Source organism: Neopelma chrysocephalum, unplaced genomic scaffold, assembly GCF_003984885.1.
Source record: "Neopelma chrysocephalum unplaced genomic scaffold, ASM398488v2 Primary Assembly neopelma1_106b, whole genome shotgun sequence".
NCBI lineage: Eukaryota > Metazoa > Chordata > Aves > Passeriformes > Pipridae > Neopelma > Neopelma chrysocephalum.
The window spans coordinates 2,952,797-2,980,613 of NW_020897771.1; the positions used below are offsets into that span (position 1 = coordinate 2,952,797).

Sequence of the window (27,817 nt, forward strand, 5' to 3'; positions counted from 1 at the left end):
TCCAGTAAAGGTGAAAATGAGAAGACTGAAGGGATTAGTCTACAGCTGTATGCAATAGGATTTTGAAGCATCCCACCCCTTTCTTCCTTTGACCCATGGAAATACTGACAGATCGGTCAAGAGGCAAATCTGAATGTCCTGATACCTGGCTCGATGTTTGTGTATGTATATATGAGCTGCTAAGAACTGTAACACACATTCAATACTTCTAACTGTCCAGAAAAACATACACCTCAACAGAACAGCTTCAGGGCATTCAGTTTGCAAAGCTCCTTCATTTCCTTGAAGAACTGTATGGGCTTTCTGCGCAACTGCATTCCCCAAGCTGACGATGACTTGCCCAGCAGCATTATCTTCTCATTCTAAAACTCTTAATCTCTCCTCAGATGTACTTCCATTGCTTTATTCCTGTTTCTAATCCCTAGAAACAAGGGAAACAAAATGGTTCTGCTGATTCAGAAATGAGAGCTTACCAGAGGATCTCCTTCAGCATCGCTCACTGGAACTTGTTTGCTGGTTGAGCCTTCCCGTGACACGGAGTAGCCATCAAAGCCCACGTCTTCGGGCCGCAGCTGGAGCAGAGGAGGCCACTCATGGTGCTGTGGGGTGGCTGCCCAGGGGTAGGTGTCCATGACCCATTTGGCAGGATCCTCCCAGGGCGCTCTCCTCCCATACAACTGAAAGAGCGCGAAACCACGTAAAACATTCCTATCAGTCAACCATTTCATTCGGTGCCCATCTCACTGAAATGACCATGCCATGCTTCTTGGATTGCAGCAAACACTTGCAAGCAGGCCTGAGTGTGAGATTTTCCTCACCCCCACAGCATACAAAGCTGTGTGATTTGAAAGCGTTTGACCAGCTCTGAGACTGCAGTGCCCTTCTCTTGGCACCAGCTGAAGGAAGGGAGACCTGAAAATAACCTCACCTAATAAAGTCAACTTAAACGACGTCAATACACAAAAGAAGCCATCAATGCTGACATCCGGGTCACACCAGCAGCTGCCTTATCTGTGCTCACTATTGGTGAAAACCGTGTCCAGGGAATGTGGAGGAGGGAATGTGAGATCTGTCATCAGGCAATAATGGTGGATGTCAAGGCATAAGGTTTTCAAGTCAGAATTTTTTTGTATTCAATCAAGAAAAAGCATCAGCAGCATCTGCCTGTGCTCATGTCCCTGAGCAAGAAAGTTCTGTTTCAAAAACTTTTTCTGTGTTGAACAGACCGTGTTACTGAATCCCAGCATATTCTCCCTGTTATATTCCACTTGCCTTAATTACACAATACATTCATTTTAATGCCTTGCAACTTTCAAAAGCATAAATACAACTTCAAGTGACTTTAAAATGTTTATTTCCACTTTATAAATTTCCCCATCAACATCCCTCAGCAACTGGAGTTTGTCACTGACATTTTGTCACTTGAATTCAGAGAACTGTTCCTTTCCTTTCTCCCCCTGCACAGGGGGAAAAGCAGTAGTCCAGCAGAGAAATACATCAGCTCTCTGTTGAATCTAAGACTATCTCACTTTCCTCATCACTATTTCTTCTTGGTACTTTTCTGAGTTTACACTTTGCATGCACAAAGTATTAAATTGCTCCAAACACCAACATCTGCTGTATTGTGAAGCAGGAAGGAGCAGTCCTAGCCTGAGCAGAAGTGCCAGCAGATGGTGCTAGGCAATCTGAAACACAGCCTATCCCACAACCCAAACTCTTCATCCTCGAGCTGTACTGTATTATTTTCCCAGCATAATGTCTTCAAGATGTGGTCAACCAGATTTCCTATTTTAATCTTGTTGTCAAATATACAACAATATGTGTCATTTGGTAAGTGGCGAGGATTTGATATTTTTCACGTCTTTTCTCCCTCAAAGGTCTGTATGGATCCTAGTTAGTTTCTGAAAAGTGGCTAGTAAGTAAAATTACCATTTTAATATATGAAATCATCACACATCTTCGGGAGATGAGAGACTGAAAGACTCACTATTCCCTTCCATGGCAACCAGGTCTGTCCATCCCTCTCACTGGCATGTTTTCCAAGGGAGCAATTCATGGGACAAGGATGGAACAGGTTGCTTCACAAAGCATCAAAGAAAAATCACTGGAGTAGGAGTGAGGGTGGCAGGAAGCCACAGGGACTCCGGGTCCTCTTTCTGCTGGTGCTGCATTCTGCATCAATACACCAAGCAGGAAGAACTTGGGTTTTATACAACCTTCTAATTTGCACATTCCTGTTTTGAAGAACAAAACAACTCAGATCCAATGGGAGCAATTATTGTAAGGATCCATTTGGCTTGCTTGTATTTGATCCAAAATAATTCTCCAAATGAGAAACAAAAATATAAGAATAGCTCAGTGTAGATCCACAGAGATGACAGTGAACTTTAGCAGTCCACCTTTCCCTTCTGGCAGGCAATTTCAGGAGAGAAGATGTGTTCTCAGAGGAGCCTCTGTGGGTGTTGGGAACGGAAGACAGCCCCAAATGAAACCCACATTTCCAGTATTAGCTTGTTAATTAGCACCGCTCTGGCTACTCTTCAAGTACTAAAGTGCATTCTTATACATCGACTAAACAAAAGACAAATTATTTAACTGGAGATGAATTGATGCAATTTGGGGAAATGGGACTGAAGTGCATAAAGAACCTAAAGCACAAAGTGAGAAACTGAAATCCTTACACCTGGAACACAAGCCATTCAAATAACCTAAGGAGCAATGCAGATACTGGGCAAAAGAAGCAAGCAAAAAGGTGGTTTTATCAATTGTTCTCTCTCTCCATTTCCATTACTAAATTTTCAAGGCTTTCTACATGTACTGATGAGTGATATGTTTCAAAACACAGTACAAGGAGTCCATGTACTGCTGTGAGTATCAGTTTTCTCCATTTCAAGAGGAAACAAAGTCACCTATTCTCCTTTCTCTTGTTGAAAAGATTACTGGCTCCCATTATCTCCCTTTATAGGAAGTTTTATGTGAAACAGTTCTCCTGTTCTATTTGTAGCAAAGTTCCCACGTGTGTTCTGTACTCCAGGACCTATTGTTTTCTTCATGTCTAAAGAGTCTACCACAATTGTTCCCCAAAAAAATGAGATCTCCAGGCACTGACAAATTTCAAATGGCAATCACAGTTTGCCCAAATTTTAACCAAAACTTGAAGAATTTGTGTATTTCACAGATTTGTAAGAAGCCATTAGTAAAATCTCAGTTTCCTATGACAGGGTTGCCTCCTCTCTGTCTCTGTAAACACATAGAACTCCCTGCTGTATAGAAAGCAAACGAAACCCAAGGTGGTTGTTAACAGGAAAATGTAAAGTCTCTTCCTCCTTTCTGTTTTAGTTCTTCTTCAAGTGCTCAGACCGGTACATCTTCACGAATTCTGCACTCTCTGTCGAGTACTCCCATGCAGGCAAGAACTTAACCCCAGTAAAGGGTATTGGATAGCAAAGAAATTAACCAACAAGCAAATCGAAACAAAATCCCAGTATTTTAAATATTTTACACACTTTTTTTTTTTTTTACATATCTTAATGGCAAAGCATCCCGACAAACCCTGCAACAGTGAGCCCTAAGCAGTTGTAGAATGGAGAGAATTACTTTTCACAAACATGAAGGGATCATTCAACACAACTGCTTCTCCATGGAGCTCATACTTGGGAGTTATTGCATATTTCAAAAAGACTTCAGACACAGAGACATATGTGGTGGAGAATCTACTACTTCTCTAAGTAATATTTCATAACTGTTAATTATTCTTACTAGCAACATAGCATGTCTTGCTTATAGTTTGAATTTCTGTAGTCCAAACTTGTCAAACATCCACTGGACTTTTTTCCTCCAAGACTAAAGCAGAAGAGTAGATCAAGTAATATTTTACTTTATTCCTGAATAATCTGAATAGTCTGAGCTTCTTCTCTTTCTCACTGAATAATGCTTCCTGTATCTGAATGACAGCTATTGCTCTTTTTTTAAACCCTTTTCAGTTTTATCTTTCTAATGAGCCTTTTTATGTGTAGAAGTATTACTTCCTACTGCTATCTGATGTAAATTGTAGCTTATGCCCTCAAAATGGCATTTGCCATCTTACCAAAACACACGCTCCCAATGCATTGCCACAATTTCCTATTCTCCATCCACTTTCAGCCCTTTTTCAATCTCCTGGATTCTCATTGTGATGCACCTTTTTATTTTCGTGTGTGTGATTTCATGTTTAGCTTTCATCCACATAACACCCAGAACTTACTGGTATTTGATTAAATTTGGTGCTGCTGTGCTTAATCTGTGAACAGAGAACTGAAGAATAAAAAAGCCCTTTTTTCCCCCCCTAGCAAGTCCATAGCAATCTTCTGCTGATCCCTCCTCCTCATCCCAATGAGCTTTATAGTCATACAGACACCAAGAATTGCGTGGCAATGCTTAAAAACATCCAAATCGCTGGAGTATGAATCAGTTACTAAGTACAGGCAATCAGTGATGATTTCACTGCAGCCTCTGAAAGAATTATGAAGGAATCTACTAAAAAAATCATCCTGTATACTGAGAAGTAATCAAAATGTCACTGATACTGATCCTGTCACTCATGAATATGTTTCTCTCCACACTTTGTTTCCATGATGAAAGATTTGATTTACAAAGGAAAATCCTGCATAACAAAGTTAATGACCACAAGCATATTTTTCAGCTGCACAGTACAATTTTAAGGTGTGCTTCTGGAACACAGTATTGAAAGATATTTGTGTGTCTAACTCCCTCCACTGAAAATTACTTCTTCCACTCTCTGTTTAAAAAGCGTTTAAGAGACTAATTCTGACTGAAATTATTGACAATTCCGTTAGATTTTCATAGACATGCAGGTATTCACTGTGCAGACTTATCTACAGAAAATGTTGCTGTTACTGAGTTTTGTTACCTTTTGAATAGATACCATTCTAGAGCTGTGACTTTTCATTTTTGCCTGCTCACCTGTAGCCCTTCTCTAACTGCTTCCAGAAGATATGGAATGATGGAGTAGTTCCACAGGTCAGTAAACCAGACTCTAGAACCATCTACATCTATTGGACAGGAGAGGAAGAGCCGTGGACCTGGAGAGGGAAATTCAGATATTACACTCAAATTACAGTCAGGATAAGCATCAAAAATAGGATCTATAACATCTAAAAGTAGAGTTTTAAAAGAAACCTTTTTTAGCTGATATAGCACAAGGAAGGATACAAAGGAAATAAAATACACATATTTACATATGCCTGGGCATAAGAACAGAGCACTTACCAATAGTAACATCAGAGGAGCTGTGAGCCTCCAAGAACTTGTTCAGATGTTGCCAAACCTTGGGAATCCAATCAATAATTTTAACCAGCTCTGCATTCCTCATCCTGCCACTGATCTCTGTTTCAATTAGTTTTCTTCTCAAGAAACGGCCGAGAAAGCCTTTGACTGGCTCAGTGTGGTTTGCACATAGCACCCATCTAAGGCAGAACAGCAGAAATGGCCATTACTTCTCTTTCATGCTACTGAATGTAACTATTCTTGACTAAATCTCACTTATTTCCAGATGATTATCAGGATCAAAATGGGTTACTCCAGTCATAGTTGTTTTTCAAGCAAAAGTTATTTGGGAATAGTTCACTAGATGAACCAATTTTTACTGTGCTTTGTATTAATTTACCATTCATCTCCTTTGTCTAAATATTGTCTTACTTAAAATTTGGTAGGAGATCAAATATCTTAACAATCCTCTGAAAAGTAAAGTTTTTGTGAACCCAGTTACTTTAATGACAGCACCATAACCAAGCTGCACATGTTAGGACAGCAGCTGGGAGCAAATGGTATTTCTCTCTCCATTTGCTATTTCAGCTGATAAGAACAACTTCAGATGACTCAGTAGCCATTACTCCTTTGCCAGCCCACAAACATAAATGAGAAACATGAATAAACAGTACCTGAAATTATGGTGAAGTTGAAGATTAGGTGTTGAAGAGGTGGCTTGGTTCATCGTGCCAATAATATATGGACTATTAGAAAAGAAAACAACAAGCAAATCAAACTTGTAAATTTTGAAAAATAAGGTTTTAGCGAAACCTCTACATTAAAAAAGGTAATTCAAATCTCTTTTGTCAAAGAAGGTTTTGTAGTTACTTGTAACTTACACTCTGACTTCTGAGAACAGCAAATTCTGAAAGCAAACCAGAAATCTCAAAACAGGACCTTTCACTACAAACGGGGTTTTACTACTAAAGATCTACATCATGAAGTGCGTGCAAATTACTCAAACCCTCTAATACTTTTTTATTACTGATTTCAGAAAAATGAATCATTTTAGTAAGGAAAAAGACCCCTCTGAAGTGCTGTCCATAATATGGACAGTCTGCCCATTTGAGCCCACATTACTACACTCATCTAGACTTTGGTTTTGTCATCACATCTTGCAGCAGCAGTGCTCTGAGTGCAGTGTTAACATTTGCAATGTTATTGAATGATTTCCTTACCATTTGTGGTACTTGCAGTTTAGAAGTCCATTAAAGATCTCTCCTAGGGAGCTAACGTGATGCAAATTATCCAAAATGATTACAAGAGGCATATCCACAGCGTTATTTTCACTGTTACACTGGTCTGCCAGGTTGGACAGGTATTGGCGGAGCTCCTGCAAAGCAGATATACAGAAAAGAAGAAAAAAAAATAAAGAGAATGTTTTTCATATTCCTTGAAAATCTAATTAAGATAAATAAGCTTGGTAATAAAACCTGAAGCAAAAGAGCCTGACATCTTACAAATCAGACATTTTCCACGAGAAAACACAAGATATGGTTTTCCTTCTCTTTTGTAGGTTATGTTAAATATTCAAAGACTGTGACAGAAATCCTGTGTGAGATAAGGGCTTAAAGGGGGGTAAGATTTTGTCATTTGGTTTGTGCTTTTCATTCGTGCTCTCCTAATCTCAGACCTAATAGGTCTGAAATATATTCTTCTTTGCTTTGGTATAGAGAGAGTTGAACGAATTCCGGAAAAGAAACTCTGCATTCCAGCTACATTTGTTGGATCATCTTGCAACTGTGTTTCTATCTAAATACAGCCGATAAAATTAATCTGGAACAAAGTATCTCTTGTCGGAGGCCAAATTCAGATGCCTTCAGTAAAACTGTGAAAGAGGATGAGCTTTTAGGGCTGCTGATGGGTGGCTGGGTGTGGTTGAAATGCTCTCAGCAGCTTTAAAGCATGTCTCAAATCATACCAGTGGCTTACAACCACAATTTCAACCATCCCTTTCCTCCAGAGGAAAATATGCCTAAGGCCATCAAATGCACAGTTGTTTTTGTTTTGATTTTTTTTTATTTTAATCTAGATGATCACTGGAAGTGTATTCAGCAAAACCAGGAGCACATAAAAAAGCAGAGACATGCCTTACCAGCAGAGGAATGTGCCTGGGCAACAGTCCCTCCAAACCCAGCACATGATTACAACTGCTGATACTTGCAGCTGCAGAAACTCTTGACAGCCTAGAGATGCATTTGAGAGTTTTGGGCAAAACGCCCACATGCAATAGGGATTGCTTAAGTCTCTGGGAATTTTATGCAGGTGTTTAACTTTCTGGGCAGTTCTCAGGCTCCTAACCACTTGAAACTCGTGAAACACCTTTAGGTGTTTAAATACACACCTGGGAGCCTGCTACTCCAGGCCCATAATCAGGAGAATCTGCAGTTCTGAAAACCTTAAATATTATTTCCTTCAGGATCAACACAATGCTTTAAAAAGAAAGGTAAGTCCAAAATGAGTTTTTGACGGATTGATAGAGGAGGAGTCTCTCATTTCGGATATGTGGTGGGATGAATTGTGCAAGGATGGTTTCTGTGTCCTCACCTTACTGGATTTATGGTCCACATTGAAGGTTGCAATAATGCCATCAGCCAGCTCCCTGCCCTCTCTGAGGACCATGTACTCAGACAGACGGTTTGCCAGGTATGTTTTCCCAGTGCCACTGGGGCCAGACAAGATAATCCGCCTGTGTTCCATCAGGAGGGAGACATAACGCTGCAGGATAGGCTTTGGGATCAGGGATTCAAACACCAGACCGTCCAGACTGTTCTCACAGATACCTGCAACAGAAAAAGATTCCTCATCTAGAAGCAGTCCCAATTTTTACCCAAATTACCCACATTTTTAAAAGTTTGGTTTTCTTGTTTTGTTTGGTTTTTGACTAAGTAGTTGTAATGCTGCAAAGCAATCCTGTTAGTGGAGTTCGAACAAATCAAGACTTTGTGAATGTACCTGAGCCAAATAATAGTAGGAGAAAAACCCAAAATAACACTTATGTACAGCAGATGTAGATCTGACCTGATCAAGCTATTTCTCACTTCAGAGATAAACTCCTTCCCCACTCTGGTGTCCTCGTAGTTGAGAGAGGAACACAAAAAGCTGGTAAAACAAGTGCAGAAGTGACCTGTGGGCTTGGTCTGGATCCTCCTTCAGCTTTTTAAAGTACTCAGCTGCATCCCTAAGGCCCTTTGAAAGCTGCCACACTAAATGATTCCAGGCCACATTTTTCATGCCCAAACCATCCGTTTTACAGCATTTCACCAAGCATTCATCCAGAATGTACCTGTTTACTTTTGGATCAGTAGACAAAAAAAAAACCCCAGCTATCATCAACTCCCTCTACTTTCCCAAATGCTTGTAATTAAACTCCTTCTCTGTATGCTGATAGTTATCTCTTCTAACAGAAAACTCCTACTGATAAGCATTTATGCCATGTCAGCAGTCACTTTAGGCAGAATTGGCTCAGGGAAAATACACAGTGCTTCAAAATAAACAGCAGGAAGGGAAGTTGGCAGATCACCCAGAGAAATGTTTGCACCTCAGTGGTTACTCGGAATATTAAATATTTATATAGGCAGCTTTATATCTCAAAGGTATATGTAAGTGATTTTCCATAAATTGATTAAATACATTTCTATTTTATTGAAAACTGTTATCACATATGATCCTTCAAGGCACAAGTCAAGCCGATGCAAGTCAAATATAAACTCAAATTGCAGCTTTACAGACACAGCTACACCTTAAGCAATATTTCAATTAGGATTTATGATTGGACAATGTATTTTATGTAAGCAGGATATCCTAGGTTCATGTCAAGCCTCAACAAACTGAGGTATATCACGTGTCATATTGTCTTCCTGCCCACAGATTTACTACCCAAGTAACTGCTTTTTTACAGCAATATTCAAAAATCAAAGTGCTTTCAGTCAAATGGTACAGTTAAATCTCAAAGTTGATCTGCAGAATGTTTGGCAATGCTCTCAATTTGAACGCAGATCTGTGCTTGAGATTTCAATGGTGTAACTTTGAGCAAACTGATGTTCAAAATGCAGCAGTTGAGGGTTTTCCCCTTAAACTTTGTTTGACAGTATAGTTTTCATAAAAAATGGCTCCCAGAAAAACCAAATGAGAAACCATATGAGAAATATAAGTATGAAATTTTTATTAGTATTAGAGAACGAAACTGATGGGAATTCTGAAAACCATACATTTGGAAAAGTACAAATTTTTTTACAGTTTATGTCCCATAAACTCTGGGATCCTTCCTTTCTGCTGCTTAAGGAGGGACTCTTGGGTGAGATCAATCAAGGAAGCAAATCGAGGTATTTTTTTTCCACTTTGCATGAAGGAAATAACAACTACAGGTGTTACAAAGACGTAATGAAATTTTGAGGCTTCATGTATTTGGAAGGTACTTTGCTGCTCAAACAGCTCCACTACATCCCTTGCGGTGTGAGATCTTCTCCAGGACAACTTCAGGCATCAGCTCAACATCTGTGGAGAAGCTGCTGTGTGTGTAATTATTCCTACTGTTACAGGTTGAAAACTTGCTGAAATTATAGACTTAGTGCTGTATTTATCAAATGAAAATAGAAGGAAGTATATAAAAGCTAGGAACAGGAAGAAGCAGCACAATAAAACGTTTCTACTGCTCTGAGTTTCTTGACACAGCAAGCCTTGATAAAACTGTGATTAGTGAGACCTCCAACAGACGGTCAGGTGTCATTACCTTTGATGGTAACTGAAATAGTGTTGTTTTCTCCAACCAGATAACCACAGGGCAGCAGCTCAGGGGTCTCTGCACTATTAGTGCGTTTGATTTCTCCAATGCTGTAGCCCAGGACACTGTCTGAGTTCAGTCCCAGCTGGCTCACAGGATCCACATGGATGATGTACTCCTAGGGTGAGAAAGGGACACAGGAAGTCAGGCAGCACTGAAATCCTTGTGAGGTTCTTCTATGCTATACCAGTACTTATCCCAGCAAGTTAAATACAGTTTGGTACCATCAAAATCTAATAATAGGAGAATTGGGGCTCACAGCAAATTGTGCTCACTAACCTTAAACAACCGCCTCACAACCCCATCCAGAACATCCCACTTGGTCTTGCCACTGACTCCAATGCAGCCTATGAGGAAGGTGCGAGGCCTTGAATCCTAAAGGCACAGAAATAACTGTATCAGACAAGGATGTTTAATGTAATTAAAATGTTGGCTTCCCCACCACCCCTGCTTCATTTTTAAATAATGGTGCATCTTTAGTACTCTGTATGGTGAATTCTGAAAGCCATATGAAGGCGTTTTCATATACTAAACATTTTTTCCAGTGTTGAAGTCACAACTCTAAAGGATACTCAAGTGGTCTTGATGTTAAGTAAAAAGTATTTGTTAATCAACCCACGCACAATTCAAAAACCCCTGAGAGAATTACAGCTTAGCAAAAAGACAGAAAGACTTCTAGGAGTATTCTAGACAGAAAAATAGACGTCAAATTCATTTTTCCATGACTTCACAATCAAAGCTGTTAGAGTTGCAAAATTTATCCTATTTCCTTCTAGATGCTCCCGTGGGCATAGAAATCTAAATACATATATATATGAATTATACATGGTTATATGTATAAGTAGTAATAGAGAAAAAGTTATATTTATATATAACAACTTCTGTGTTATGTTTATCACAGCATTTTCATAATTGTGTAACTGATTTCTAATGTAGATAAAAAAATCAGAATAAAATTTTTCTATTCTTCTATAGCCACACTCACTATGAAACATTAATTGAAGAAAAGCTAATTTCTATCATAAGACTTGAAGTGTAACTAAAATGTAAAGAACCATTTTCACATGTCAACTCACTCTGAGCACAGTGAAGTCCAATAGAATTACCAATGCAGTTTCACTGCTAATTTGCTTATCCAGAGCTGTAATAACTAATGCATAACTGGTATTTAATGGAAAGATTTGCTGAGTCCATTTTATTTCCAATTATTTAAATTTTTGTGTCTCTTTCTCCCCGCCGGAAAGACATGAACTTATTTTTTAAATACACTTTTGCAAGTACTCAGAAGTGTGATATGGCAAGGTCATTGCTTGGCAAAGATCCTGCAGTACATTCATGCATGTACATGAGATAGGCTGCAATTTTACAATATTTGAAATTTATTTGGGTATTTAAGATTCTTCCAATTACTTGTGAATGGAAAACATCTGAAAGATGTCATTCAAAACAGGATACTTGTACCAGAGGGGACAACTTGAACTAGAATGATAAGGTATAGATCTCCCAGCTTGGATTTGTTCAGTTCTTCCAGTTTGGATTTGCCCACTTCTCCCAGAAGATTGGTGCTTCCAGTGTTTCAGTGCACTTTCTATCCACAAATTGGATCATTTTCATTATTAGTTAAAAATTAGTATTAAGTTTAACAGTACAGCCCAGGAGTTTTGCTTTTCACTCTCAGGTTGCCCAGAGGAGCTGTGGCTGCTCCATCCCTGGAGTGTTCAAGGCCAGGTTGGATGGAGCTTTGAGTAACCTGGTCTAGTGGAAGGTGTCCTGCCCCTGGTAGAAAGGTTGGAGCTGGATGATCTTTTGCAAGCTTTGTGCAGCCTCTAAGGTACCAGTCTTAAACAGATGCTATCCCAAGGTACAGACTGGTCTCCTCACCTCCTTGAAACCAGAAGAGTGGCCTTATTTACAGAGATACTACTGGAAGGTTCAAATTGTGACATTACCACCTTTGCAAATTTGAATTCCCTGGCACATTCCAAAGTCACTTGTATTTCAAAGCTGGTGATGAAACACAGCTCACCTCCTTCCATTTCATTTCGTCCTGAAAGTTGACGACTATTTTGACGTGCCTGCCTCCTTCTTTCCGAGCACAGCCATCTCCAGTGTCATCTAACAGCATGTCTGTGAACAGGAAACATCAACAGCTTCACAGCTGGATCTTAATAACAATGAAGACTACTCTGGTTTATTGTAGTCAAACACAACACGTTTGGGCTTCACATGCCCCGAGGTAAAACACAAGAACCGGGTTGACTGACTGATTTCCCTAACTAAATAATGCTCTTAAAAAGCAAAGGTCATTGAAAATTATTAGTCAGTTACTCTATATTTTCCTTCCTATGATATATCCCCCTGGCAAATGTGCACCATTAAATGGCTTTAAACATGACTTCTCACAGCTGAGGTCATAATTGGACACCTCCCACCTAGGGCGTAGCAGACCTATGACGATATTTAAAAGAAGGCTTCGTGCCAGCTCGTGACATATTTCCACACCTCGACTGCTAGTAATTCTCATGCTTTCATTTTTCCACGGCTAATCAACTCAAGTCTTCCAAATACAGGATAAAACCTGCCCACCACCTTTCTCATTAAACTCACCGAGACTGGTTGACTCCGTGAGGTTCAAACTGTGTTGAGAGAGACCCACTGAATGTCTCGGAGAGGAGGAGATGGAAACCTGAGACTGGGCCCTGCTGCAGCTGCCATGGTTTTCAGATTTCAGTCGATCGTTTTCTGCTTTTAATTTTTCAATCTCACTCTAGAAAAGACAAGTCAGATGTTAGAAGGCACAGTGAAAACATGCTTAAAAGATGGCAACATAAGTAACTTAGGAATAAATTGTAGTTTAGCGGAAATGCAGTTTTCACAATGTTTTAATTGATTTTAATAAATTAAGGATTTTTAATTATTACAATGTCCCTTCCATGAAACTTTTCAAAGTATCCTAGAATACATAAATATGTGGGAATTCACTTAACACTGAAATGCAACTACATTAAGGCAGAAATGGAAACATTTTAAGCGTTTGTTCACAGTCAACAAAATTTTGGGGTTGGAACAGTTACAGCTGCAGTCAAGGGCAGCAAAATTCAGGTGTTCAACTGACTTTTAATGAAGGTACAAGGATTAACACTGGCACAAAGCTAAATACAACTTTCAGTAGGCATTCAAAAACTTCAAATTTACCTTCTTTACTGCGTAGCAGGTTGGCCAAATGTTACCACACCAACACAGGCTGCAATATTTGGGGTGGCTCTTTCTTACCTGCATTCTGTTCATGGCCTCCCGAAGCTGGTCTAGCTGATGAGCAGAGCTCAGGGCTTCCAGGCGAATATCAGTCAACTTCATCTCCTTGTCTCTCAGCTCATTCCTCAACTGCATCACTGTTTCAGCTTCACTGTCAGTGCACTCAGAAATACTGGAGGAGGTGGAAAAACAGACACGGAATTAATTACATTAGTTACTTTTCTGATGGTGCTTCTCCAGTGATACCATAAATCAGGTATTAAACAGGTCATGGAAATATTAGAGACTAATGAAATAAATATGTCCGAGGGTTAATTTTCTTTAATCAGCATCTGAAATAGAATTCTGGAAATCACCTACTATTGGATAGTCTTCACTTTTTTCATGGTAGTTGCCATAAAGGAAAACTTCTAAAGCCAAAATCTAAATAAATTAAGGGGGTGCAGGCAGTTAACAGCAGTTGGTTGGAGATTGATGAGTTCACAGACAGATTTAAAGCTCACCAGGTGTGCACAGCTGGGTTTCCCTGAACTGTTCTGGAGGGCTTTGGAACTCTATACCTATTCAAGCATGATAAATTCCTGCTTGCTTTAAAGAACTCATGCTTAAAAAATTTTTGGTGGCATTTTTCTTCCCTCCTCCCACAAAAAAGAAAAAAAAAAAGCTTCTGAGTGAGTAACATTTCAGCACATTCGTAACTATCTATATAAAGACCAACTACACAGCTGCATGCTTTGAGGGAGATTTCACTTAACATGTCTCTCTCCCTAAATCAGGTTAATGAGAGACATTTTCCCCACCAAAAAGCCAATAAGCCAAAATACACAAGTCTTACTTGTGCTCTGGCCTTCCCTCAGTTCTTACTCTTTATTTACTCAGTATTTACTCTTTTTCTCATGTTTGTCCTTTTGTCTCTCAGATCAAGGTGAGATGCACGCACACAGCATTTTGACTGACAACAGATGGGATCACCATTTGACAATCTTCTGGCCTAAGAGTTCTAAAGCACAACTTGCTGTAGTCACCAGAAATGCACTGAGTTAGGCTCAAGAGACTGAAGAAGCTTTAAAACAAAAATCATAGGGGATTATCTTCTGCTACCAACACTTCATCACTGTTATACAGCTGGAAACTATTGCTATTGTTTTCACCTCTTCATGTGGAAACAAGTGAAAGGGAATTACTCCAATGCATTTGTTCTGAAATCAGCCTGGAAGCTTTGGATGACCTATGCAAGGTCAGAAGCTGTCTGGTAATTAGATGTTTCACAACACCGCCCGTTACAAGTTTCTGCATTTATTTATCCTGCTCAAGTGACAAAACTGCTGACAGAATTAACATAAAACCTGTTTTATTAAGTTTTCCAAGCACATTCCAAAATGTGAGTTTAGACTCAGAACAGTGTGGTAAGGGAGTTGTTTAACTTTATTTCACAGGTGGCCAAGGAAAGGACCAGGCACAGGCGGCTGGGAAACTACAGAGCAAAAGAGGAGTGATCACCTCTGTTCACCAAGCACAAGCTGTTACATGAGTTCCCCTGTATCACTAAACCATGCTGTTTGATTTCCTTACCTTTATCTGAATTTGTCAACTTAATTGGGAACTCATCATGGCAGAATAGTACAATATGTGCTGTCATTAGGCAACAGAGAAACAAAATCCCAATTGGACCTGGTTTGTTTAATTAACAGCAAGACATCCAATTAATTTTGCACATCAAGGTCACCCTGGTTATAAATGCTCTTCATACTCAGTGTGTTCTGCTGAGAGAGAACTCCAATGAAATATCAAATTACACTCCAGTAATGACACAATGATTTTTGGCTTCCTGGACACTAACGCAAAGGTACTGGGCTGGGACTCAGCTTACGTATCTTTAATTCCCTTAATACACAAATTCAACATTTCTGTCCTCTGCCTGTAATCTCCTTTGACTACAGAACATTCAAAACAGGCAGTAGTTAGAAGTGATCTTTGCTCATTCTTCTGCCAGTATGACAGGATTAAGGTTTTCATCCAAAACACAGCCAGCCCCACATCTCCCCCAGGAGATAACGTAAGGGACACTCGGGAGAGAGACAGATCAGTGGTAACAGACCAGCCCTGATCCACAGGACAACCCTGTCTGGCCCAAGCATGTCTTGTGCTGAGGCCTCATGGTGAACAGCTGGTTTGAGCAGTGCGTGCAGCTGAACAGCTGTTGGACTCTTGCAGGGCTCATACAGATGTGCAGAATCCTATACAGAGGAACCAAAGGGGGACAGGATGGTGTAGGGTATCTTTTGCCTCTGCTTCTTTCTATACATGAGGCCTAGAGATGTGCTGTCAAGCTAGCATGGAAAAAACACTGGATCTCTCCAAAAGGATATATCCTTTCCTCTACCAATGCAGCAAGATGCCTTCCACTCCATTTTCTGTTTAAAAATTAAAAAAAAAACCACTTACAGAGAATTGGAATGGGAAGCTCTCAGCAATGGTGTTGAAACAGTGGTGTTGTGGTGTGGTAGCTTTGGTGAGGAAGGCAATGAGGAATCAGTCATCTCCTCAATATCTGAATGAGAAGATGCTGACTTGGGAGATTTCTTTTTCCCAAAAGCTTGCTTGAAGGAGCTGCGTAGCTGAAAAAACAAGACCACAACAGTAGGTACATCATTAGGAGTGAAACCAGGCAAAAAAAGCCACAGAGTAAACACTCAAACATGCAAATACTCCAAATGCTACAGCCATACTCACATATATATTCAGACAGGTGAAAAATAAAAAAAGCTTTTTTCCCCTTAACTATTTTATGAGATTAATAAGGTCAATAGGAGTGGATATGAATGCTTCCTATTTTTTAAAAACTATTTGACAGCAAAATCTGTTCAGTGCAACAAGCTTTACAGCGGTGTTGTAACGACTTGCAGCTGTGCCGGCACATGGCTCAGCCAAGGTTAATGATGCTGAAATGGTTAGTGATGCAAATGGATGGGTTAGCTTTGTATCTCGTAGTTTAAAGTAGGTCTTCCTTACCTCGTTGACCTGCCGGAAGAAGTGCAAGCAAAAGGAAGTGGGGGAAGGAAAAAAGACATGTTTTAACAGATAGAGCCAGTGATAAGGGAAGTTTTGGATTTCTAAGACAAACATGACCAATGATCAGCAAAGACTAACAGTTACTTTAAAACCGGAGCCCTGTGTTTTCCAAAACCAGGTGTTTCAAACCACATACGGACATTTTTTGCATTACTTGAGGAAGACACCAGACCCAAACTCTCTTAACTATTTAAATTACATTTTCTCCTTAGCTCAGACAAGAGTGCTTTGGCTAACAGCCAAGTTAATAATGTACTTTTGCTTGCAGGAACAGGTATTTCACCATGTGAAAAGACTGCATCTTCTCCACCTATCTGCAACTAAAACAACCTCTTGTAATATGACTGCCATTTTCCAAACAAGAAAAAGAATAATAAGTCATGTAATTAAATTGACGTTATCCCGAAGTTACAATTCAACAGTGTTCCAGAAGCATTTGGACAATGCCTTAGATATACGGTTTAACTTTTAGGTAGCCCTAAAAGTTAAATCCTTGTGGAATCAGCGTTTGGACTTGATGAGTCTCATGGGTCCCTTCCCACTCAGGATATTGTATGAACACCTTTAAAGGCTATTGCAAATTACATATTGTACACAGGCTAGCTGAAAGCTCTTTCTAAACCAGACAAAAGAGAAATGTTGAAAATCTGATGTTTCAGCTCTGAAAGGACGGGTGCATTGCTTCCACAAATAACACAAAGATCCTGACTGAGAACTTCCTCAGTACTTGTGCAATAAAGAATGTGCGAATCAGATTCAACTTACATATTTTTCTCAGTAAATTACTGTTTTAATTTTCAATCTTCATTTCATAACAATGATGTACTAATTTTTAATAGCAACATAAAAATACTGCCCTGTTCCTTCTACTTCATGAAAACTTTATTTATTTATCTTTGTAATAAGGAGACGTTTCCTTAACCTTCTTTAGAAACAGTTATCTGATGAATGAGAAATGTAGGCTGATGTAGGACCATATCCTAGGTTACAATAACAAAAAATAGAACCTAAAGCAAAAATTGAAACTGTTTATATTAACAAAGGCTTAATGACTACAAAAGGTTTGTGTCACAAACTAGAGTTTCTAGAAATTTAAAAGTTACAGCAATTTACTTTATTTAGTCTCTAACTAATGCACAGCCCAGCACAAGAAGGATTTGGAGAAGCTGTTGTTTCCATTCAACCAACTATTTAAGTGGCAGAGTGGAAATGCTTCTGTTGTGAAGGAGCTGGCAGCACCACGAAATACCAAAATGAAACCACTGAGATAAGAGAAATAAAAACAAGAGCCTGCTCAGGAAGCTGTTTCTTACAGTTCAGGATTTTTATCAACATGTCTGAGAGGATACTGTGCAAATACAAATGAAGCTTTTACCAGCTCTAACCACATTTTGTATCTATACAGATTTATCTGTACACCCAAGAGATCCAGGGAGATATAAATTCAATGGGAAGAAAGGGGTGGATTGTTTTACTGGCTACAATAAAGGATCTAGGGACTTCAGTCCAAACTACAATCAGACTAGGTCACTAAGGCAGTTATGGTCTAATTGAAAATGGAGTTTAAGATAATGTACCTTTCCTCCAGTACAGGGTACCTTGTACATAGTACATGATGAGCAAAGAAGGAAAAATGGGAAATGACAGGTAAGTATTGCAAAACCTTGCAAAAGAGATGTCCATCACAATAAATTTTTAAAGATTGGAATTTTTTTGTTGTAGAACTCCATGGTAATGCTCAAAACAGAGTTCTTAAGTGTTTATCATGTTCACTTACAAGAAAGCCAAAATGAAAAAAAAAACCAACAAATGCAACAATGATCTCCTCTTGTGGATTTGTTTTATTTTAATGACAGATGTCACATTTTCCTTGAGGGGTTGGACACCATGTTATTTTTAGCCAGAACTGATCTTTGACAGCTGTTTCTCATTTAAGACTGGCCTTTTGGCTGTTAAGCTAAAATTCAATCTTATGCAGAGTCAACTCAAGGATATACATCACTTAGGACTCAGTTAAGCCTTCAAAAGAGACTTTACACAGGATTTAAACAGCACATAGTCCTCGAGCTGACCTGTTGCACGAGGGAAGGAGGAGGAGCTGGGCAGGTAAGATTTCAATGTGCATGTTCTGACAATTCTATATAAACCTCACACAACCTGTTAAAACACACTCACCCAGTTCTTCCTCTTCTTTTTCTTTGAGTCACTCTCGATGTTGCTTCCCACACTGGAGTGACTGGTAGCACTGTTGATACTGGAGACGCTATCCGAGGAGTGCTGCCTCCGGATCCGCAGGTCTGTGGGCTGAGCAGCTCCAGGACCTGAACATGAATGGAGGTGTTGCCAAAATTATGTAACAAATTTGATATGTGGTATCAACTACGCAATCGTGAGGAAACATTTAGGGAAACGAACACTTCGACAACCACTTATCCTAATGGATGCACTGTGTATTTCAAATCCTTGTTTTTCATGAAGAGATTAAAATCTCAGACCCTTCAAACTCTTCCTTCAGCAATTTATCCCAGTGTAAATTACTGGTTACTGGGTATCTCTGATGGTTACATCAGCCATTACCAAGAGGGCTGAGCCCTGCAGTCACTGTATGTGGTGCTTGTGTCTCACCTTTGCAGTTGAGCTCAGGTGTGTTGATGACTCCATTGATGGCAGCCTGAGCAGCAGCATTTTGTTTTTTCAGTAGTTCAATTGTCTTCCTTAACTCGTTCAATTCTGAGTCCTTGAATAAGAAAAAAACTATATGGTGATCTATGGGAAAATGCAGCTCCAAAGAAGCTGCATTGCAGTCTAAGTGTTGGTAGTTAATAGTGAATTTATGGAATATATATGTACAAGAAGGTGAAAATGAGGTCTGGAATACCTGGGGAAGCACACCCTCAATGGGGTGCAAAACAGCTTGGGTATTATGATACAAAAAAATGTACACACTCTTTAATGCAGAAATAATGTCTATTCAGGTATAGTGTCCAAAAACCCAATGCTGCCAGTATTTCAAGGATGTTTCTTGGTGTTTCTCTTGAACGTGCACATATGTGGATGCATTGGGATAAAATATATTAGAAAAATATGCAATACTGAAGACTTGTGTCCAAAGCAACAATATATAGGAATAACCTGATCAGTTGCCACAACATCACAGTGCAGAAAACGTGTATTTTTTCTAATTTTTGAATTGCGTTTTACTCCATCACCAAAACTGTGTATGTGATGTTTTTTTCAAACCCACAAGTACAGAAGGAGCACGAGCAACAATGCTGGGAAGAGAAATTAAGACTTCCCAAATGTTTTTCAAGCTTGCCTTTTGTTCTGCTGTCATCGTCAGGCTCTGCAGTCTGATCGTCATGTTCCCCAGGCTCTGCTCAAAGGCTGCCACCAGGTGAGCCTGAAATGAAACCATAAAGGAGATTTGGTTCCCTTCCCCCAAACAAGAATATTTCTGCAGGTATTTAACCAGTCCACCTTGTGCATCACACTGTTTGTGGTGCAAATGATATGGAGAAAATAACACTGATTAGAAAAGGTCACAAGAGCAGAGCACACCTTACGGAAATACTTGCCAACAAATTACCAGGAACCATTTAATTGTGGGAAATTAGAAGTGCTAATGCTAACAGACCAATTTCCAAATTTTAGAAAACGTACTACTTTAAGTAGCAGTGCACTATAAATGATGCAGTTTTAGACTCTAAACCATGCCCTGCTCAGCAGCAGCTGCCACCAAGCACTTTAGGAAACACAGATGTAGCAGCAATGCTGTGACCTGTCACATCAGTAGGACATTCCGTGGAGGTGGCTCCTCAGTCAGCTGCTACTTCCACTTCTTTGATACCATGATTTCAATAGCCAGGACAGTTATCTCAGACATATTTTAGTTTCAGTTTGGAATTCTCATGTATTCTATAAAACGTGCAATCCTACATCCAGAGTACATCCAGAACAAAGACACCTCCTGGGTTCCTAGAAGTTAAGGTCCTTTGAAGAGCTATATCTCAAAATAATCCAGTTCATATATTTTTCTCAGTTGTTGAAAGCTGCTTAGATCTTGTGATAAATGGAAAAAAACCATTTTGCCACTTTGTTGAAACACAAAGACATGTTAAATTATTTTTTTAAACATCTCACAGATTAAGTTAAGGCTTTTAAAGGTCCCTTCAGGGACTACACCTTGTCACCTGGAAGTATTCCTGATACCAAAAAGGCATGGAAGGATGCCACTGGTTATCTAAGTATGTCCCTTAGCACTGACATGTAAAGGCAAAGTAGACAGAGGAAAAAGAGACAAATCCATCCATATTTCTAAATATCTCCTGCTGTCCATTTTTGAAATCAAACTTTGACCTTTTATGTGAGCCATTATTAGCATGGATAAGGTTACTCAATGACAGTTTTCAGGTACCCTCACACAATTAAAGTAACTCTTGCCACAAAGCTTTTCACATAACCTTTAATTCTAAAATCTTTTCCCAAAGATTACAAAAAAAAAGGACAAAACATCACTCTCAAGTTTTAGGAGGATTCCCTAAAAGAATAAAATAAAATATAAAACAGTAAATAAAACATAAAGCAAGTTTTTATATAGAGAAAGGTCAGGCAGAAACTTCCCTCCAACTAAATCATTATTTTCCTTGGGGATATTTAAGGCAAAAGGATGCTGGGAGTCACAGAGGTGAAGATTGTCACTGTGCTACCCCAAGAGGAGAACAGATACTTTATCAGCTGATAGACCTGCATCTAATTCAAAGACTTCTCCAATATTTGAGTGCACCTTGCTTGCAACCAAGGTCAAACACACAGCATATAATCCAAAATTCATGGTGCCAATTACCCCTTTTTCCTTTCCCAAGAAGCATGAAGAATCCAATGTCAATTATATAAAAAACATCAACTAGGTATCGAAAATGACTGAGAAGTAAAAGGAAGGAAAAGTAGATTGTGAAGATGGAAAAGAACTTGATAGAAGGAAACTGTATATCTAGTGCCATGACATGGCACTGTTCTATAGCTATACATGGATATGAGCATATAACTGAACACAGGCATAGTTCAATATCTATTTGTCTCAACAGCCATAGTAATCTACACTAACCATTGAAAACAATGTTTAATTTATCTATTAAAAGTAATTCTATTTACCCAATGACAAGCAAAACTGTGTGAAATCTTTCCAAGCGGAAAAGGACATTTTCTCACCTAAATATATACAGAATGGCAAAACCTTTCACAGAGCTATTCCAGACTTATTCAGCAGCAGCACACAGATGACTTATCCTAAATAACTGTTCTCACATTCACAATGAAAACAAACATGAGCAGCACAATAACATGGGGATGTGCAGCTCTCATTCCCATCAGCCCCTATGAAAATAAGCAGAGCTGAGACTGTGAGAAAATGGCAAAAAGTAATTCAAAACCTCACACTACATATGTAGGAGAACCTAAATATTTATTTTAAAAACACAGAGTGCACAGCTTCTGTTGGGGAGGATGAACAGGGAACAACAAATCTGATATTCAGGAATCCTCAGCAATACTTAGGAAAAGCAAAAAATAAACGGGCAAGCAGGTCTGCATTGATTAATAACAGGATACAAACCCTTAATGCCTTGACCTGAGCCCTAAACAATAGTTGCTCTTTCAAAACTGGATCTTGAAACTATTCCTATCTTGAAATTGTTCAGTGGACTATGGAAAAAATATCTTCACTTTCTAGTTGGAGCAAAATGTTTTCAAATTCTTGCCCTTGATGGCTTGAGAAGCATCAAAAGCTGAAGTGTCTATGTAAGGAAATTCAGGGAAAAAATTATTAAATTAAAGAGATTAATTTGAACTGCCTGACTTAAATGCATTTTATTAAAGGAATCGTTTGTAAAGGAAATGTCCACAAAGCAGCATCTTAACTAACAGCATTTATTACTCTTAACGTTTTGGGGGACAGACTTTGTCTTTTATATGGAAAAAGAGGTGGCTAGAGACAGAAATTTATTAGTAGGACAGTTATAGCGACATCTCTGCAGTAGACTGTTGCCAATTTATAGACAAATAAGGGGCAGGTCCAAATGTAAGAAGTTTAAATAGCATGAATAAAACACTATGAAATTTTAGTAAAGTGAACGAAGTAAAAATGGAATATTATCAAAATAATAAATGATGCTAATTTTAAAAAAAAGAGAAAAGAAAAAAACCCAACAAAAACATACAAAAACCAAAATGACCCAAAACCAAACAAAAATGTACAGCAGCATATGTTAAAAACTATTCTTCACGAAGAGAGTGGTAGTAACCACATACAAATTCCTGGGCAAATTAACAGCAGCTGGGCCAGGCAGTGAGTAGCCTGTGCTACTCACTACTCCTGGAGACAGGCCTGTGTTGAGTATCAGCCTATTGACCCCGAACACTGTGTGAAGGGGAATGCAATAAAGCCAAGGCAGAATCACATGAGCTGCTCAGCTGACAAGTTCTTTGTTTGAAGGACACAAGCTGGGTTATTTAACAATATGGTTAAAAATATATGCAAGAGAATCTGGTCCTGCTTTCTCACATGTAAAAGAAGCTTCTGCATGAAAACCAACTGATGTATCCATCCTCTTTGTATTTGAAAGGCAAATATAAGATTTAATTTTTGGAAGACTTTTAAATTGTTTTCTTTTCCTCTTGGGACAGTGACTAAGTGATTTCATGCAGCCAAAGCCCTTTTATTTGGCTTCTCTATTAACTGTGTTCTTGGTTTGCCAGTTCCATTTTCAGGCTGGAGGAAGCACTATGATGCCTGCAGTGAACAGCACAGTAGATTTCCCCTTGAGCCCTTCTTGTGATAGGTGTTACTGCTCAGGTGAAACCTGTCCTTTACTGCCCCAAGTTTTGTATTCCACCTATTCAGAGAGCTGATGGACAGGAATGTCCTCTCCAGCAACACGTGTTCTAATGTTTATTCATTCCCATAAACCAGATCTGATCTGCTGACTGTTCATCTGCAGCTTATTTACTCTAGAATTGCTTATTTTTCTTGCAAGCTTCTGTGTTCCAGATTTCTGCTATCTGTGACTACAGCACGGATCACACAAATAAACCCGCTCAGGGTCATACAGTTTTGCCTCAACACCTCCTGGCTTCCAAATATTTTTTTCCAAGTGTCTTAAATTACTTATCCCTCAAATTCCTCGAAGGAACAAGCAGAAGTACTGTCTACACTGGTTAAAAGTCAGCTATGTCCACTCCTTAGGCTTAACTTTTTAACCCAGAACCCCTTATGCCACTATTACCTCTCACGCCATTAACCCACACCTTTATGCAACAGAAAAATATAATGCATTTCAATCCGAGTTTCTATCAATTTTTATTCCTACCAATTGTAATCTTTATCTGTATCTCATTCCATCCAAATGTCAAAGCAAGACACTATTTATAAAAAAAGACCCTGTCTTCAATGATTTTTCTCAGGATCTAAAGATGGCTTGCATATATATAAAAAGCCAAATTAATATTACAATTCAGTATTTAAAGAAAGGCATAGGATAAGTTAGTAGGACAAAGGATGTTATTTTTGGTAAGGTCCCACACAAATATGCAGTTATTTTTTTAAACACATCGTTAATGTGAACTGAATGTTATACACACGAAATCTTTTTGTTGCTTAAAAAGATTGGATGGCAACTTGTGCCTTGTGCACTAAATGCATTTCCCATTTATGTTTGTTCTCAGAGCTGTACTCACATTGGCCGTCAACTGAGTTGTCAGAGCTGACACTTTTTCTTGGGAAGCATCCAATTCTCTTCGAAGCTTCCGAATCTGCATGTTTTAAGAGAGCACTTTACTTCATTGTAATAAGGACAAATACAACAGCAAGACATACAACGCAGAGTGCCTTAGCAGAACATTTATGCTTGTCAAAGGATGTGCTCTTACCTCTGACTGGCATTTCTCTTCAGGCTGTAAAATAAAAGAAAGGAAATATGTGAAGATATTACAACATAACCAGCCTGACAAATTTATGCAAATTTTCAATTATTTTCTTTTGCATTTCAAGAACTCTAATGTGAGTTCCTTATTTTGAATTCCCACATCCATATTCAATCTAAAATAATCTCTTAATTTATTTACTCTCAAACAAAAAGAAAACAGGTTGCTGGTGTAGTACTTCCTCCTGGAGGAAGGAATCTGGGCTCCACCTTCCAGCCTGCTGACCAGGGCACCTCTGAGCATGAATCCTGGAATGCTGAAGTCCTGTCCCTGTGCTTAAGGACGGCATGAGGCTCTGAAGAACTGCCACAGAATGTGGCTGATCCTAGGGAATTCCCTTTGTCCCATGCTCACCTCTGCATGGGAAAGAGATCACATTTTGGCACTCCAAAATGACATGGGAAAAAAAAAATTCCTCCCACTTGGGTTCTGCTTAGGCACTGTGGGGCTGGAAAAGTGAGGACACACTACTAGTTCTGAGAGGATGCCAAGTGGATGTACTGACTATCCGTTGTGGTCTTCATGATAAAATTGTGGCTACTATGGCTCGTTTCTAACCGAAGTTATCAGCTAAAGAGAACTATACAGTATAAAGTTACACACTCCACTGTCCTTATGCAAACATGGCCACTACCAGCCACCAGGAAAATTACACCCATCCAACCACACTATGAGGGGCCACTTGTGCCTGGGCAGCGAGCACAGAAACCAGAAGCTCTGAGTACTCTCCTTGTGGCTCCCATGGTTATGAACAGCAGCCCAGAGAAAAAGGTCTCTTTTCCAGCCTTCCAATCCCTTATCTGTTTTGGCTTTTTATGGACCTCGCTTGAGGCAAGGCCAATAACGAAAAGTGGTATTTTAAATTTATTATCGAGGTCTTAAGGCCATGTTACATACATGGCTTGTTATCAGTGAAACATATATGTAAAATAATGCTAAATAACACTATGCTGGCTTGACAGACTTCATAGACTGTTACAGATGATCTTCCAAGAGAACAGTCTTCCATATACTCCTGTATTACATATGCCCAAATTCAGCTGTGGATGCATGGCAAGTGCGAAGAAGCATCATACTTGCATAAGAATTTGAATTTGAAGATCCTGTTCAATTACCACATATTTCAGAAGGAATTATTATCCACTGATTTTTAAAAGGGTTGTGCCTTAAGAAAACACCAAAACAGTGATCACAGCCTGCCAGGATTACAGAGAAACCATTAATTGGCTACTTGGATATTAACAGCAGTGAAGCTGTACATATATTTCTGTACAGTCTTGTGTGGATTGGAACCTTCCAAGCCCCTGGGTCACTGTAGTGAAACCCCAACTAGGTAGGTAAGAGCCAGGCAAGACAGAGTCTGGATGTTGCAGCCTCACCTTCCTGCTACAGCACAGGTAAAGCCTGAAATTACAAGGTCTTTTGTAGTGGATGTTTAAATGGAAAATCCTTTGTGGGACTATTAGAAGAAAATAAGCAAAGGCAATATGCATTTTAAAAAAACCCTGTATTTTCAAACTTCAGTAAGCCTTATTTTAGGATCAGATAACCTAAATGAATGTATACTTGTGGAGAAAATATTACTGGCATAATGAACAAAATGACCTCTTTAGATTTTATTAATATCTGTGCGTTAAAAAATATCCTCAAAACTTCTTTAGTAGCAGATCATTGATACAAGGATGGAATTACTTTATTCAGCAAAATTTGGGATACTTAAGGTAAGTATCCCAAAGTAAGTAAGATTCAAATCTCCTCAAATCTACTGAGGTCCTTTGTAGCAAAACCTACTTAGCGCAGTGTAAAATACTGACTCAAAAAATCAGTGGCTGCTTTGAGGTCATTAAAGTCTGTGTTTAATGAGGATACTGCTAAATATCCACAGGCATTTTTATGAACTTCTCTCCTAGCCAGCATTCAGAAGAAAGTGCTTTTTTTCCTCCTCCTTAAATGGCAAAATTAGCACAATAAGACCAGTCAATTCAATAATTTTGATTAATAAATAAACTGTTCATTTCATTATACTTACTGTCGAATAAATAGATGAAGTACTGGAGACCAAAGAGAGAGAAGAACCATGCACTAAAGGGAAGAAAATAAACACAATGAATATAAATGCACTAATCACAGACTGGAATCATCATAAATCATCCACTGTCAACCAACAACCCACTGAAGAAATACTTCCACAAATTTCATCATCCATCATAAACCTAATTACATTACTGCACCAATAACCGTACGGTTTGAAGAATACATGGTCAGGTGTTGTAGACGACGGGATTAGATGTAACACGAAAACTGTGTTCGTGATAAAATCCATAAACTTGGACTTGGTAAAGCTGTTTTAAAATTTTAATAATACTTGGGTTTTTTTGGGAAAACGAGATGTGGTCGAGAAAGTAAAAAAAAAGTTTTGATGAAGTTTGTTCAGAAATAAATATTTCTCTGGGCAGTTTATCTTAAGATTCTTGCAAAAAAGCTCACTCAAGATAAAAAAAAACAAATCAAGAAATCAAGTGAAATGCAGAAGAGATTCTTCTCTTTTCCCTCTAGGGTTTTCTGGTGTTTCACAAGGCAAAAGTTTTTTCTCTCATAGAAAAATTACCAGAGTGAAAACATGGATACAAAGCTTTTCCTGGTAAAGAATTAGTTTCAAGCGATTTTTGCATTTAAATATACATTTGGTAAAAGATATACATATACAGTGATGGACTTCAGATCTACAGAGGTCCCTTCCAACCCCAGTTATTCTGTGACTCTCATGGATGTTACCATCATCCTGATGTTAGGATTTACATATAACATCATTTACTTTTTGATTACACTATTAAAAAAACCCTATCTGAAGCTATTCTTTCTGCTACTGAAACATGGAAAATTACCTTTCCTTTACTTTTATTTTTAGAAACAAAATACATTTAACTGAAATTCTTATTCAAAATTCAGGATAACTTCATACAAATCACACACAATAGTGTAAAATCACTTTTTCTTTCATCTAAATCCTCCAGCCAAAAAAAAAAGAGTTTAGAAAAGCTGCCATTTTACTCTAATTACCTACTGCAATTCTACATTCATAATAAATGGGTTCTGCTTTCCCACTGACATTATATCCTAAGGCAATGCTGGAAAGAGAAGTAAACAAGGTCTAAGTTGGCTTCTGGAGGAATTTAGGACAATTTAAAAAGCCCACAAGAAAGTAAAAAAAACCTCACATCCATTAGTTTTCTCTGGTTAATCACACTTTCAATTAAAATTATCTTTCTAGTTAGATGTTAAGGACTGTGCTGCACTAAGAACACGAAAATAACTAGTGTGAGTCAGACCCAGGGTTTGTCTAATCGTGTGCTCCAGCTCTGGCTGCAACCACAGCCCATGTTTATGGAAAAGAATGAAAGGAGGAGGCAGATACCCGGTGAT

General features: G+C 38.8%; 1 protein-coding gene across 12 annotated transcripts in view; it reads right to left on the bottom strand.

The window, feature by feature from the left end:
* The window catches only part of NAV2 (neuron navigator 2), a 389,060-nt gene that overhangs the window by 3,924 nt on the left and 357,319 nt on the right, over window positions 1–27,817 (bottom strand). For 9 of the 12 annotated variants that reach the window (XM_027696304.1, XM_027696303.1, XM_027696297.1 and 6 more), the window contains 19 exons: window positions 26,424–26,476; window positions 24,341–24,364; window positions 24,149–24,223; window positions 19,734–19,817; window positions 19,043–19,154; window positions 18,593–18,738; window positions 16,358–16,366; window positions 15,791–15,963; window positions 13,364–13,517; window positions 12,698–12,857; window positions 12,117–12,217; window positions 10,370–10,465; window positions 10,040–10,208; window positions 7,855–8,090; window positions 6,486–6,640; window positions 5,940–6,011; window positions 5,269–5,465; window positions 4,963–5,081; window positions 474–677 (listed from right to left, as the gene is read on the bottom strand). In XM_027696304.1, the coding sequence (XP_027552105.1) occupies window positions 474–677; window positions 4,963–5,081; window positions 5,269–5,465; window positions 5,940–6,011; window positions 6,486–6,640; window positions 7,855–8,090; window positions 10,040–10,208; window positions 10,370–10,465; window positions 12,117–12,217; window positions 12,698–12,857; window positions 13,364–13,517; window positions 15,791–15,963; window positions 16,358–16,366; window positions 18,593–18,738; window positions 19,043–19,154; window positions 19,734–19,817; window positions 24,149–24,223; window positions 24,341–24,364; window positions 26,424–26,476 (2,339 nt within the window). The remainder of the gene's footprint in view (window positions 1–473; window positions 678–4,962; window positions 5,082–5,268; window positions 5,466–5,939; window positions 6,012–6,485; window positions 6,641–7,854; window positions 8,091–10,039; window positions 10,209–10,369; window positions 10,466–12,116; window positions 12,218–12,697; window positions 12,858–13,363; window positions 13,518–15,790; window positions 15,964–16,357; window positions 16,367–18,592; window positions 18,739–19,042; window positions 19,155–19,733; window positions 19,818–24,148; window positions 24,224–24,340; window positions 24,365–26,423; window positions 26,477–27,817) is intronic. The other 3 variants (XM_027696298.1, XM_027696295.1, XM_027696294.1) reach the window with 1 other exon arrangement.